Consider the following 16,383-nt stretch of genomic DNA (forward strand, 5'->3'; position numbering starts at 1 on the left):
GTAGCCTAGTGGTTAAAGCGTTCGCTCGTCACGTCGAAGACCCGGGTTCGATTCCTGACATTGGTACAATGTGTGAAGCCCATTTCTGGTGTCCCCCGCCGTGATATTGCTGGAATATTTCTAAAAGCGGCGTAAAATGAAGATTGACCATTTGTGATTAGTCCATACAATGTACGGGACACCTGTGGCCCAGGCTTCTGAAGTGTCGCAATTCTCTGTGCAGAGTTACGTCTATGAGACGCGACACATCAGAAACCTACGATTGTGGGTTTGAATCCTGGTTCTCCCCGATTATGGTTTTAGGTTTGTAAGCACCATTCCCGTGCTCGTGGGGTTCACCAAATAGTAAAAGACATTCATCACTTCGGCATTTCTTCCCACATTTAGCAGACACGCCATGATACAACGTGAATACTGTTAAATAACGGCGTTAAACCCAACTCACCAAAGACCCGTGAAGATCTGAGGTAGAATAGGTCAACCCAGGCTTACCGTAAAAGGCGACTATGCTTGTCGTAAGAGGCGACTAACTGGATCGGGTGGTCAGGCTCGCTGACTTGGTTGATGCATGTCATCGTACCCCAATTGCGTGGATCGATGCTCATGATGTCAATAACTGGATTGTCTGTTCCAGATTCGATTATATACAGACCGCCGTCATACATCTCGAATATTGCTGAGTGCGGCGTTAAACAACAAGCAAACAAACACTCCAATCAATGTTCAACCATTACAAATAAAACATGATCCATACTTCTTCCTCGTTGCTGGACCTTCAACAGCAGGTCGTCGATTTCACTTTCACCAATGCCATCATCAATGACGATCCAATCAGCGACTGTCATATTACTGGCTCTGAAAATCTCTTCCGCCGCGCGAGACGAATAATCACAAAAAACCTTCTTGTTGTCCGTTCTTCGCCTTGATATGATGATAACACGTGACCATTTATAATAGTTACATATCTCAACAAATGCCCTGCCCATTTTGTTGAAGGGGGGCCCAAGTCTAACTAATGTTTTGTACACTGTTTTATCGCCCAGCTGTGGGTCAGTGGACGCCTGACTGAACATTGGCAGATTCCAAAACGAGGCTAAGAGGCCAGAGGGCACTGTAGCTGAAAATATCAAATTTCAGTATGACAGTTACATGTTTGTTACATCATTGTCAACATGCATTAGTTAGACCTTTATAATTATTCAGCAATGCTGACGTCATCACTATCATTCTTTGCCAAATTGTATCAACAATAACAAAATGAACCTGTAGTCATGAGTGAGTGAGTGAGTGAGTTGGGTTTAACGCCGCTTTTAACAGTATTCCAGTCATATGACGGCGTGCCAGCTTAATGTGGGAGGAAAGCCCGAAGTGATGCAGGTCTCAGACGTTTACCGCTTCGGTGAAACCCACGAGCACGGGTATGGTGCTGACAAACCTGGAAACATAATCGGGGCGAACCGGGATTCGAACCCACAATCATAGGTTTCTGGCGTGCCCAAGGGACGCAACATATTTATCTTACATTTGTAATCTTATGTGAAGAAATCCCGTTGATGGTTGCTCGTGTGTCGCCCTACACTGACGGCGTATGACGTTTTCGTCATATTCACCTTTTTGTCTTGTCTGGCCGAGACGCGGTTAATTACCAGCTGCCGTGATTTTGCTGGAATAGTGCTGATTGTGACATTAAACATAAACCTAAATACCGAGGTTGAACTATTCATTTTTGTGGGTTTTTTGTGGTTTTTTTTGGAAACACAAGACGACACAATAACCCGAAAATAATGACGAAAGTGGTACATCTTTAGTTTACGTCGTCTGTCAGTCACCGTCCCCTATCAATCATTTCCCCTTATAAACTTACCACCAAAAGAAACGCGAACCATAGTGAGTGAGTGTGTGAGTGAGTATGGTTTTACGCCGCTTTTAGCAATATTTCAGCAATATCACGGCGGGGGACACCAGAAATGGGCTTCACACATTGTACCCATGTCGGGAATCGAACCCGGGTCTTCGGCTTGACAAGCGAATACTTTAACCACTAGGCTACCCGACCGTCCCGCGAACCATAGAAACATATAGAGAGGTATGTACGTTAAGTAGAGAAATTCCGATGTGTACCACTTAATGACAAAACAAACAATCAGTTAAGTGTTACCACAGTGTCTTATCACGATATGCTGCACGTGATTTCCAAACGTTACACGCTAATCCTGCACGAGACAAATGGTGCATCTCGAGCCATGGGTCAATGGCGTCACACGTGGTGCGTTCATGAGCGTCGATTCACACACCATATATTCTTTTGTCGGTGAGTATATGAAGAAAGTGTTAAATATATATAACAGTGTCCATAGGTTACTTAAAATGTGGATTTTTAAGGACCTTGAATGAACTACGTGTAGTTACGTTACTTTTCATTGGCTGTATTAACAAAGAACTGCTACGATGAATTCGTCATGATGTCAACATTCGCGATTCACGGTAAATAAAACAAACAAATACATATTGAATGAAATGATATTGTCATTTCGGAAAAATTACCAGTGACCGATAATTGACTTGAGGAAATGTCGTTTATATTGACATTAATTAATATTTTTTTTTTAAAAGTTCCACCATTAACTGAATGCGTTTTCTCGTTTCCTGACAATGATTTAACGTCACCGGTAATGTGTATCATCAGTTACTGTATTTGTTTTAATTTTGGCGATATGTCTTCATGTCGACAGGAAGTACCTGTTCTCCCAGAAACTGATCTGTTGTCATGGAATCGACATTGGTGGACAGCGAGTTGTAGGCATTATGAAAAGATATGTTAACTTAAAAAGGTGCACGGTAATTTCAAGGAGGAAATGTGATGGAGAAAGTGTTTGTATGAATGGAAATGTTTTTTGGTTTTTTTAATGTTTCGATATTATTTACAGCAATACAGTTGTAGTAAAACAAACATGGAGGTCCAAACATCTTTTCTTGGGCCACGGACGTTCTCAAATCTAGATTTAAAAGAACCCTTATTCTAGGGCCTCCGTAAGCCTTTGTGGGTGGTAGTTTTTACTGGGGACTGGTTCGGTTAGAATGTGGAACGTGTGGTTGCTATTTTACTGATAGATTACATGACAATTGAAGAGAATTATATTCATGGAAGAGTCCCCAGAATTCAACATTCTTTGACTATCAAATATAAATTAACCAATAGTAAAACAGTAATTTGCACACTGGCACACTGGAACTATTTGTTCAAGTACTACCATACTCCACCTCCCGCCACATATGTTCAAGTACTACCATACTCCACAGCCCGCCACATATGTTCAAGTACTACCCATACTTCACAGCCCTCCACATCTGTTCAAGTACTATCATACTCCACAGCCCGCCACATCTGTTCAAGTACTACCATACTCCACATCCCACAACATATGTTCAAGTACTACCATACTCAACATCTGTTCAAGTACTATCATACTCCACATCTTTCCCCATCTGCTAAAGTACTATCCATACTCCACATCCCTCTACATCTGCTCAAGTACTACCATACTCCACATCCCGCCACATATGTTCAAGTACTTTCATACTCCACATCCCGCCACATCTGTTCAAATACTATCATACTCCACATCCCTCCACATCTGTTCAAGTACTATCATACTCCACATCCCTCCACATCTGTTCAAGTACTATCATACTCAACAGCTCGCCACATATGTTCAAGTACTATCATACTCAACATCCCTCCACATCTGTTCAAGTACTATCATACTCCACATCCCTCCACATCTGTTCAAGTACTATCAGACTCCACATTCCTCCACATCTGTTCAATTACTATCATACTCCACATCCTGGCACATTTGTTCAAGTACTACCATACTCCACATCCTGGCACATATGTTCAAGTACTACCATACTCCACATCTGTTCAAGTACTATCATACTCAAAATCCCGCCACATCTGTTCAAGTACTATCCATACTCCACACCCAGCAACATCTGTTCAAGTACTACCCATACTCCACATCCCTCCACATCTGTTCAAGTACTACCATACTCAATATTCCTCCACATATGTTCAAGTACTACCATACTCCACATCCCTCCACATATGTTCAAGTACTATCATACTCCACATCCTAGAACATATGTTCAAGTACTACCCATAATCCACAGCCCTCCACATCTGTTCAAGTACTACCATACTCCAGATCCCGCAACATATGTTCAAATACTACCATACTCAACATCTGTTCAAGTACTATCATACTCCACATCCCTCCACATCTGTTCAAGTACTATCATACTCAACAGCGCGCCACATATGTTCAAGTACTACCATACTCCACATCCCTCCACATCTGTTCAAGTACTATCATACTCCACATCTTTCCCCATCTGCTCAAGCACTATCCATACTCCACATCCCGCAACATATGTTCAAGTACTACCATACTCTACATCCCCCCACATCTGCTCAAGTACTTTCATACTCCACATCCTGCCACATATGTTCAAGTACTACCTATACTCCACATTCCTCCACACCTGTTCAAGTACTACCCATACTTCACATATTTCCTCATCTTCTCAAGTACTACCATACTCCACATCCCGCCACATATGTTCAAGTACTACCCATACTCCACATTCCTCCACACCTGTTCAAGTACTATCCATACTCCAAATCCCTCATACATTTTCAAGTACTACCATACTTCACATCTTTCCGGATCTGCTCAAGTATTATCCATACTCCACAGCCACATCTCTTCAAGTACTATGCATACACCACATCCCTCATATACCTTCAAGTACCACCATACTTCACATCTTTCCAAATCTGCTCAAGTACAATCCATACTTCACAGCCCTCCACATCTGTTCAAGTACTACCATACTCCACAGTCCTCAGTATATCTTCAAGTACCACCATACTTCACATCTTTCCACATCTGTTCAAGTACTACCCATACTCCACAACCCTCCCTCAATATATCTTCAAGTACTACCCATACTCCACAGTCCTCACTATATCTTCAAATACTACCATACTCAATATCTTTCCACATCTCTTCAGGTACTACCATACTCCGCAGCCACATCTCTTCAAACGTAACGAGGAATATTCCCATTCCAGCCCAAAGCTGAATTCGCCAAACCACGTTTTCGAACTACACATAAACACGTTTCCATTGCACAAAGCAATCGGAGCTTTATTCTACTTTTACGCTGAAGTAAAACTATGATTACAACGATAGTTGTAAAAGTATTCACAGAATATTGCTGTTCTGTGAGTTTGGATGCGATTGCGTTAACAGTTCAATATAAACTGCCATACATACAACTCGAACATGGTGGTCCTATGAAGACGTCAACGTCATCTTCATCCCTCAAAAGAACAGTGTTGCCGGACCCCTTCAGCGCGCTGCAGCCATCGTCCCTCCATCTTACTCTGACAACAGAAGAACAACAGAGTTAAGGTGCAATTCTCATGGGGATATACAACTTTTCAGATTTGGATAGATCGCAACATCGTTCATAAAAATATCGTATTCAAAAGATCGAAAGCGGCTTATTTGCACTTGTCCTATCTGTCAACTTCAGAGGCTGAAACGAAAATACAGCGGAGGTTGAGACTTTAAATACAGAGGCTCTACATGTGGTCTTGTTGGATGAAATTAGGTCCAAAATGACGGGCTTAATCGCACAACAAACCCGACCCTCCTTTCGCACTATAACATGGTCGGATGCACACGTTTTCGGCAGAGCAATCCCTTTCTTCACCGGTTTTAACTCTTAGATATTCTCCTATCCACAATTAAATAATGATCATTTGTACACTGTATTCTCCTTCGTATGATTGGATTAAATGATTGAAATATCCTCCTCTTTCCTTCAATAACGGAAATGTGACAAAGGTCACATACATCACAACTTGAGATCACTATTCGGTGAGAAAACAACGTGCGAAACATACTCTTTCTTCAATTGCGTTTATTGTTCGCGTTTCGGTACTTTCATTTATTTTTGTGATACTTTTCTATTTTTAAACGTTTCACTGATCTCAGTATAAAATGATGAAGCATCGATTGTACTTCCTTAGTTCCTTTTTGTGGTATCCAGATCCTGATGACAACTTGTCCGACTCTGACAGTGACAGTAGTTTTTGAGTTATGGAATGTGAACCACAGATATGTGTGCACTACTCACACACATGAGTCCCAAAGAGGGGCAGTTCAGCCGAAATTGCTAATGCAGAAGGCGACCTCTTAAAAACTTAAAGCACCAACAACAACACAGTAAGCCTTTTTTAAGATTCGTTTGGGTTGTGACAAATGCAGACATCAATACATTATGTTTTCGTACTTTTAATATATGCGCAACATTGCTAACCTTTTTCTCGGCCATCGTATTGTTCATCATACTGGCTACATAATGGTGTAACAAACATCTATGACTAGTTTTTCTTGATATCTGCACTTTAATACAATGGCAGCTTCCGTATTTAGTGAGTAAGTTTACATTTATCGTCGCAAAGGCATTATTTCGACCATATTACGACAGCAAGTTTGTATATCTGCCAGTACGCCATATATATATACATCAAATATATATAACTTGTCAATACAAGAGAATAAGCAGCGTAGATTATCCGCCGGAACAGATTCCATTTTGCGTAAAGGGCAGAATAGCTGTGAAAAGTATATGATTGGACCATTGGAAATCGGTTATATTTAAAACGAATTTGTCAAACATATTTTAGCATTACAATAATAATGATATACAATTTTTAATAAAAGCCATTTCATATTGGATTGTACAATTAATTCACGCGCTATAAGCCACCAGCAACCAACGCGAGATCACCTGCTGAGATCATGGGGACTAGTACCTCAGCTTCCTGCACGATATCCTAGCAGGATTTACGTTAGCAGCTTCTGTAAAGGTGATCCACTAGCATCAAGAATATACCTTATAGTGGCACTGTGGTTTAAGATGATGTCATAGATTGTGGCTTTTACAAAGTATGATACATTCACATGTCATCGGATAAGTACATTGAAATAGTGAGGGAGTTGGTATGGTTTACGCTGTTTTAACATAATCCATCTATACAACGGCTGGGAGCAACGAAAAGGGCACGTTGAAATACCATCAAACTTTTCTTTATATCCCACAGATATGTTTATTACAGTCAGCAGATTATATCAAGCATGCTGTCAATTATACATGATCAGATATGATTTACATTTTCGACTATATGTCTATATATGTCTATATAGGTGTCTATTATGTGACGTAAACGTCTTTTTGACAGTTTCTACTAATTGGAGGAATTAGCTAGATATAGAGTCAAGACTGACTATCACCTTCTGGAACAGAGGAAGGTGTTACCTCCGACTGCGTTATCTCAGGCCTTCATTAAACTGAGTATCAGCTGTAACAATGGATGATTACGGCCATCATTTAATTGTTACAGTCCGGTAGGTTTTAATACTGACAATGCCTAACTGACCTTTGTCTCACCCTCGGATTGACCATAATAATGTGGCCGGCCGTGTGACGTGAGGCTAACACACTTATCACTGGCTCTCTGAGGTGGTGACCATCGGTGACAATCCGGCAATGAATATGTCTCTGGCTCACAGCCGAAGTGACAATGTTTTAAGCCGCATATGTGAACTATAAGTTACTGGTATGCGGAGGTCAGTTAATGCAACGCCTACACCGATTTTCCTCTAAGAATATTTCTTTAAATTTGCCGACGTGATCACGACTTATTTAAAAAGCTGATGTTGTGAAGAAAAGTAAAGACGGTAAAGTAACTTAGGAACCTAAGCGTACGTCCATTACTCATCAAGTAATTCAATGACCTAGTTTCACAGTCATTATTTGGCGTAAAGTATTGCGGAAGCCTAATTGCATCTTCATTACTGGCGGTTACGTAATTCAGGAACCTAGATGTACGCTTCTTCCTCAGCGTAAATTAATTCAAGGGCATAAATATTGTTGTTAGTTCATTACTTAGCGTAAAGTATGGACCCTAGTTGTACGTACACCACTCAGAGTAAGTAATTCAGGACCCTTGTTGTCTGTTCATTACTCACGGTAAAGTAACTCAGGACCCTAGGTGTACGTACATTACTCACGGTAAAGTAACTCAGGACCCTAGGTGTACGTACATTACTCACGGTAAAGTAACTCAGGACCCTAGGTGTACGTACATTACTCACGGTAAAGTAACTCAGGACCCTAGGTGTACGTACGTTACTCACGGTAAAGTAACTCAGGACCCTAGGTGTACGTACATTACTCGCGGTAAAGTAACTCAGGATCCTAGGTGTACGTACATTACTCACGGTAAAGTAACCCAGGACCCTAGGTGTACGTGCATTACCACGGTAAAGTAACTCAGGACCCTAGTTGTACGTACATTACTCACGGTAAAGTAACTCAGGACCCTAGGTGTACGTACATTACTCACGGTAAAGTAACTCAGGACCCCATTTGTACGTACATTACTCGCGGTAAAGTAACTCAGGACCCCATTTGTACGTACATTACTCACGGAAAAGTAACTCAGGGCCCCATTTGTACGTACATTACTCGCGGTAAAGTAACTCAGGATCCCATTTGTACGTACATTACTCACGATAAAGTAACTCAGGACCCCATTTGTACGTACATTACTCGCGGTAAAGTAACTCAGGTCCCCATTTGTACGTACATTACTCACGGTAAAGTAACTCAGGACCCTAGGTGTACGTACATTACTCACGGTAAAGTAACTCAGGACCCCATTTGTACGTACATTACTCACGGTAAAGTAACTCAGGACCCCATTTGTACGTACGTTACTCGCGGTAAAGTAACTCAGGACCCCAATTGTACGTACATTACTCACGGAAAAGTAACTCAGGGCCCCATTTGTACGTACATTACTCGCGGTAAAGTAACTCAGGACCCCATTTGTACGTACATTACTCGCGGTAAAGTAACTCAGGACCCCATTTGTACGTACATTACTCACGGTAAAGTAACTCAGGACCCCATTTGTACGTACATTACTCACGGTAAAGTAACTCAGGACCCCATTTGTACATACATTACTCACGGTAAAGTAACTCAGGACCCAATTTGTAAGTACATTACCGCGGTAAAATAACCCAGGACCCCATTTGTACGCACATTACTCACGGTAAAGTAACTCAGGACCCCATTTGTACGTACATTACTCACGGTAAAGTAACAGGGAACAGGTAAGCATGCCTTTTACGAGCAATAGCAAAATGAAAGCCAAGGTCAACACAATGGAGGGTATATGTACATTTATATGCTTTGTACATAATCATGTTCATGTGTTATCATAGATGAGCCCCTGGCAGGAACTCACGATGCGTCTTTGTATGGTGTGGGCATGAGAGGGTACCATTAGATGACCATGAAGCATATTGATTTGCAACTACCACCAGATCTGTATAATGAATGTGCGCCTTACGGAGCTACCAGGTTCAGGTTCAGGTGCAGAAGCATTGATTAACGACAAACAATTGTGTGTTTATGTATCAATATAAAACATGATAAATGCAATATGTACAACAAGTATAAATAAAGAACATACAAAAATTCCGAACCCTCATTATTATCATTTTATTAATTAAATGTTTGCCAGATACCATGGCGCAGTTTAACATGGATACCCCACTCAGACAAAGTAAACTGACTCCGAGCCGACCAGTCCTTGTTTTAGCCCCTTAATGCCGAGCGCCAGACAGGGTAACAACAAGTGCCATCTTTTAACGTCTTTTGGTATGACGGACGCTCTACCACAAGACCACAGAGGCGGCCCTCTAATGACAGTGAGGTTCTTCAGTATTATTTAAGAAATATGCAATTAACACATAATCAAAATCAAATTCATGTGTTTACATTTTCAATAACCATACCAGGAAACGTATTAAAGTAATTGAGACCCCAATGCGACTGAAGTTGAATGTATGACCAGGTTCCGTGACTTAACTGATTGCGTGTCATTATGGCCCGATGGCACGGATCGTTGTTCAAGTTCTCAGTCACTGGTTTGCCTTAACCAGACTCGATTAATGACAGGACATCGGGACAGAGTTGCAATGCTGCTGACTGCACTGACTTGAAGAACGAAGTACATCGTCCGATCTGCATAGACCTGGCAGAGTGTGTTGGTCAGTAACATAATAAAGTCTTTGATAGGCATGTAAAAGTTGGAGGTACATGAGTAATGACAATAAAAGGTTGCTGGAGCAGATGTTCTTGGCTCTCTTTGTCATTGGAGCCAAGAGCACCTGCTCTGGCAACCTTGACCTTGACCGTGAACTTAAACATCTGCAGCATGTCTCAACCACTACCCACAAAATAAGTCAAGAGGACCATCTCCACTACACTCCAGCTTAAAACCAAAACCGACCAGATCAGAATCTGTTTCCATCGCATTCACCCTACCCTACATTGGGAAGACCAGCAGAAAACCTCGCTTCGTGCAATAAACCAGAAGTTGTTATCCATGAAATTGTACGTTTTCTTACTGATTTACCAACTTCTAGAATGCCAATCAAATAGTTACCAAAACAATGCAATTATGTGTCGACGACTTTCAATATTTAATACATTTTCTATTTCCCAAATCTTTTTCACATAAAAGAGATGCCACTACTTTACTATCACAAATCATGAAAAATAAATCAAAAGAACTTGTTTTTCGCCTAAACAATGCTCTGAAAGTACCCAATATAACTTTCAGCGCATGAGATGCATCACCCTGACTATGTTTATGCGATTTTAATGTTTACTTCAGATAATACCCAGAAGCAAATATTTATGTAATGACACACATTACATTCTTAGAACTTTATAATGGCATTTTTCTTCTTTTTGATAGCAAACTACCCTTCTTGAAAACAACATCTTTAGTTTCAACAAAAATAACTTTTAACTGATATTCATTACAATAACATTCAAGAATTTTTATTCCCTTTTCCTAATCAAAAAGTTCAACAGATACCACAATAAAACAAAGTCAGAAAATAACACTCTGTCATGTCCAAATGTAAATGTAGTCATGGTCTACCAATGTCTAAGAGCGCTAATTCATTTATAAACATGGAAAATATATCAGGACTGGGGACACAGCCCTGGCGCACACTTAAATCACAATCAAATACATCAGAAGACAGGCTTTCAAATTTGACACATAATCGCACTCTATTATAAATAGCTTACACCGCTTTTAATCTATTTGGTGAAACTCCTCTTCAGCACCGTCTATAATTTTGACCTCGCTACGAAAATGAAAGGCTTTAAAAAAACAGAAACAAAACATTATCAACTATAGAGTAACCCTGTCCAATTCCGGCTTCAGATTTAATAAGCTGTAAATAAGCCATTTCCAAAATGCCTGTTTTCTTACGGATATACTGACGCTCTAGCCTTTGGCTAAAAACGCAATAAAGGATATTGATTTCCAATTCCACCAGGTCTGCATATTGAATGTGCGCCTAACGGGGCAATCAGGTTCACGTTCAGGCGCAGAAGCATTGATTAACGACAAACAATTTTGTGTTTATGTATCAACAAAAACCCATTTTTTCTTGCAATGTATACAGCAAGTATAAACAGACAACATACAAAAATCCCGACCTTCATTATTATCATTTTAATAATCAAATGTTTGCCAGCCAGCGAATAGCCTGTTAACGCTGTAACAAAATGGAAATGACCCCCTTTTATGAACACGCTGTTCTGTTGTTAACAATGCTCTGCCATGATGTGTTCCAGAGGCTCATTGATTCAATCAATGTTAACAGACATAATGTAAACGCTCTTCGTCAGGTTTGTAATGACGGCCGGGTGAAATAGGGTTATTGCACTTATATAGCGATGTGCATGCACGTGTGTGTTGGTGTCACAATCACCCTACCTTACATTGGGGATACCTCTCATCAAATCAACAACTTAAGCACCAAGCAGCCATCGATTCCATAGTATCATCCTCCAAGTTAATGGCCACAATAGGATCCAATCAGCTTGTCACAGCTTTTTAATCCTTATCCTTATTGTACATCCGGCTTCATAACTTGTGTGCTATTGTTATTCTCTACTGTACTGTTCTCTTCTTCTATCAACATGTCATTCATATATACCTCTCATCACTTGGTTGTTGTCACTCCAGCTTGATAACGGTGTAAGAAACAACTTCGAAACGTCGCTTCGTGCAATAAACCAGAAGTTGTTATCCATAAAATTGTACGTTTTCTTACTGATTTACCAACTTCTAGAATGCCAATCAAATAGTTACCAAAACAATGCAGTTATGTGTCGACGACTTCACGCCAAGTAATGACTGACAAACCATGATGTGAATAGTTTTAATATTAATACATTTTTTATTCCCAAATCTCTATCACATAAAAAGAGATGCTACTATTTTACTATCACAAATCATGAAAAATAGATCAAAAGAACTTGTGTTAAGTCTCAAAATGCTCACAGAGCACCCAATATAACTTTCCTTGCATGTGATGCCACACCCTAACTATGTTTATGCGATTATAATGTTTTACTTCAGATAATACCCAGGAGCAAATATTAATGTAATGACACACATTAAATTCTTAGACCTTCATAATGGTATTTTCCTTTTTGACAGCAAATTACCCTTCTTGAAAATGTATAGGGTTTTGTCGCTTTTGTTATTCTTTGGGGGCGGTCGGGTAGCCTAGTGGTTAAAGCGTTCGCTCGTCACGCCGAAGACCCGGGTTCGATTCCCGACATGGGTACAATGTGTGAAGCCCATTTCTGGTGTCCCCCGCCGTGATATTGCTGGAATATTGCTAAAAGCGGCGTAAAACCATACTCACCCACTCACTGTTGTATTCCTTGGGGATAATAATGTATTAGAAAATAAAGGCGAAGTTTCCTATATTTCGACAGACCTCCAGGACAATGTTAGCGTTAATAGTATAACATAAAAATATATGGCAGCAATCCCCTCGCCCCTCCACCTCTACACGCCCATGATCCACACAACAATTGTTCACTCACAAATGAAGATCTGAACATGAAACTAAACTTCATACAGAATATGGATAATCTGATGCGTCAGTTTCATAATTGCTTAAATTATCGGGTGCACGCACAGACTGATGACATGGGGAAATTTTCAGGATAAATTATCGATAATCTTGATTTGATTCATTTTCGTCGGGTTAACATCGATTTCGTTGCGTTGACACTGGTCCAAATGCAGTACATGCAAACAGTTTCCGTTGTGTGAGATGCCGTATACAAATCATATATTAAATTAAAACTATTTGAAGACTCATCCCATAAAACATATTTGTGAAACGGTAGATTAGCTGTATCACGCTTCTTAAAAAGTATATGCCATACAAATGGTCAAAATATGTGTCATATGTGAAATCCATTTTCCCAAAACAACACGATATTCTCTCATTATGGCTTGTTCATTAAAGAAGCATTGATTTCTATACACACATCTTTCAATTTATGAGGAAAAGACGCCTTTACTCGCTGTTCAGATTTGCATACCTTAGACGTGCCAGAATCCCGTTACAGTGGATTCACACACATCCGCAATGATTATGACTTTTAGTTTGTCAGCACCATATCCGATATCGTGGGTTTCACCAATGTGCTAAACGCCTTAGACATGCATCTGTAAATGATTGAATCTGGACCACACAATCACGTGATTGAATAAAGAGTATCGATCTGCAAAATTCTGATTCGATGACATGCATCAACCAAGCCAGCGAGTCTGACCACCCGATCAAGGCAGTCGCCTTTTGCGATAAGCATGGCTGGCTCAAGACGAATTCTTACAGATATGCTGCAGCTCCAGCCTTTGGCGTCTACATTTCACACGCATTGAGGTACAATCGACCATGCTCATTCCAGGCAGATTTCAAAGTGCGTCATACGACTCTTGCTCCAAAGTTGTTACAACATGCAATGCTTTCAAAAAGTTGTAGAAGAAGAAGAATATTTTATAATAGTGTCACCCGCTGTACATGTACATGTATTTGTATATGTGTATGTATGTAAATGTATGTATGTATGTGTATGTATATATGTGTGTGTGTGTGTGTGTGTATATATATATATATGTGTGTGTGTGTGTATGTATATGTGTATATGTGTGTATGTGTATGTGTATATGTATGTATATGTATATGTGTGTGTATGTGTATGTGTGTATGTATGTTATATATATATATGTATGTATATTATGTGGAGTTTGCAATGAGGATATGGATTGTTTTTCACATGCACAATATGTACTTCTGACTGAAAAGGTGTATTTTATTTAAAATTTTGATTTCGAATATGTACAGTCTTATTACACAAGTATGTGATCACAACAAACATGTCTATAACATATATTCCATTCTACTTTTGAAATATATACCGTACTCTCAGGTATTAGATTCAAAGTGAATATGCACTAACTAACTTGAAAATTATGTTTAAGTTGATCAAAATTGGAATTTGAATACACTCTTTATGTGCTGATTCACCTATGATCAAAACATAAAGGATTATACTTTAAGTATTAGCTTACACAAAATGATCAAGTCGCAGCTAATCATATACTAAATAACTCAAATAGTAAATACTCTATAATCATAGCTCAAAATTACCATCCCAATCCAGTGAGTTTTAAAATTCAATGTCTAAACACTGATGTGGTCCAATTTGCTTGCATATAATAATATTATGATTGTTGTCATATCTATAACCCCGGCTGACCACTCATTCTGATACAGCGCCATATATTTCCCTCAACCAAACACTATTTAAAACATTTGCATAACTCTCTTAAAATTGTATTCAACAAATACTTACTTTTTGTGTTTCTTTTCTTTATTGTAATGGGTATCCAACGGTATGAAAACAGCCGACAGACTCGCATTGAGGTCGCTTGCGTAAAGCGTGCAGCAGCTTATGTTATGTAACTTAATCGAGTCTCCCGTATTACCCCAGTATGCTGCGCTTACGGCATACAAATATAGTTATCGTAAATTATTGGCTACCTATTTCTCTTAAACTGTACATGTACTGGTACCTCAACCAAATGACCTAGTAAAATAAACCATGCGGTGATTGACTTTCTACTGCATATTTATGGACACATCCATTGTATGCAGTCCTACTTTAAATGTTAACTTATGTAAATTGAATCAAGTCGCAGCTAATCACATATTAAATAACTCAAATAGTAAATACTCTATAATCATGGTTCAAATTACCATCCCAATCCAGTAAGTTTTAGAATTCAATGTTAAAACACTGATGTGGTCCACTTTGCTTGCATATGATATAATTGCTGACTTATTAAAACCCCGGCTGACACTCATTCTGATACAGCGCCATATATTTCCCAAAACCAAACATTTTTAAAATATCTATTGCATCACTCTCTTAAAAGTGTATTCAACAAATACTTACTTTTTGTGTTTTCTTTCTTTATTGTAATAGGTATCCAACGGCATTAAAACCACTTGCGTAAAGCGTGCAGCCAACTTATGTTATGTAACTTAATCGAGATGAAAACTGATGATCTTGAACAGTACAGTAGAAGAAACTCTCTACGTATTAGTGGCCTACCTGAATCCAAGGAGGAAAACACGGAGGCACTAGTGATGGAGGTCCTCAGAGACTTACACCCTGACCTTACAGCATCGGACATCGACAGATGCCACCGAGTCGGTAAGAAAAACATGGATAGGAACAGACAGGTCATCGTAAAGTTCGTCAGCTATAGAAACAGGCACAAAGTAATCTCAAACAGAAGAATGCTGAGACAAAATAGAAGTTCAGTCTATATAAACGAGGACCTAACCAAGCATCGAAGTAAACTGTTCAAACTGACCCGAGATTTAAAAGCAAAACACCTAATCTCTTCCACGTGGACTTATGATGGCCGAGTGTATGTTGAGGAACAACCCGAGGGTGTTATGAGGGTGATTCTGTGCGAGTCTGACCTGGACAGATATCGCTAACTTTATTGAGAACTTACATTAGATAAGATTTGTACCCTGCACTGTACATCTTCAGTTACAAGTAATCCATACTGCGATGAAACAGTGATACAAAAGGATCCGCCAACGTATACTTATAGTAATGTCATCAAAACTAACTACTGTCACGTGTCCACACAACGGAAAACACTCCATGTATCTGTTGTTACTGTTACTTGAGTCATGTACTATAATTGTATATAAGTTTACCTCTGTCTCTACCTTCTGTCAGCCTTCCTATGTAGTCCTACCGAAACCTTCCTGTATCCTTTTCCTATTGCTTTCTGGTGCACACAGTTTTATGATG

At 39.6% G+C, this 16,383-nt stretch overlaps 1 protein-coding gene across 1 annotated transcript; it reads left to right on the forward strand.

Moving 5' to 3' along the window:
* Positions 1-15,602: 15,602 nt before the first annotated feature.
* On the forward strand, positions 15,603-16,058 carry LOC139457883 (uncharacterized). Its single transcript, XM_071239235.1, has one exon. It carries the CDS (start codon positions 15,603-15,605, stop codon positions 16,056-16,058), a length of 456 nt encoding a protein of 151 aa, XP_071095336.1.
* The last annotated feature ends 325 nt before the right edge of the window (positions 16,059-16,383 follow it).

Source organism: Haliotis cracherodii, unplaced genomic scaffold (assembly GCF_022045235.1).
Source record: "Haliotis cracherodii isolate W230 unplaced genomic scaffold, xgHalCrac1.p SCAF_1, whole genome shotgun sequence".
NCBI lineage: Eukaryota > Metazoa > Mollusca > Gastropoda > Lepetellida > Haliotidae > Haliotis > Haliotis cracherodii.

Coding starts and splice junctions, on each gene's coding strand:
- LOC139457883 (XM_071239235.1), top strand. CDS start 15,603: ATGAAAACTGATGATCTTGAACAGTACAGTAGAAGAAACTCTCTACGT.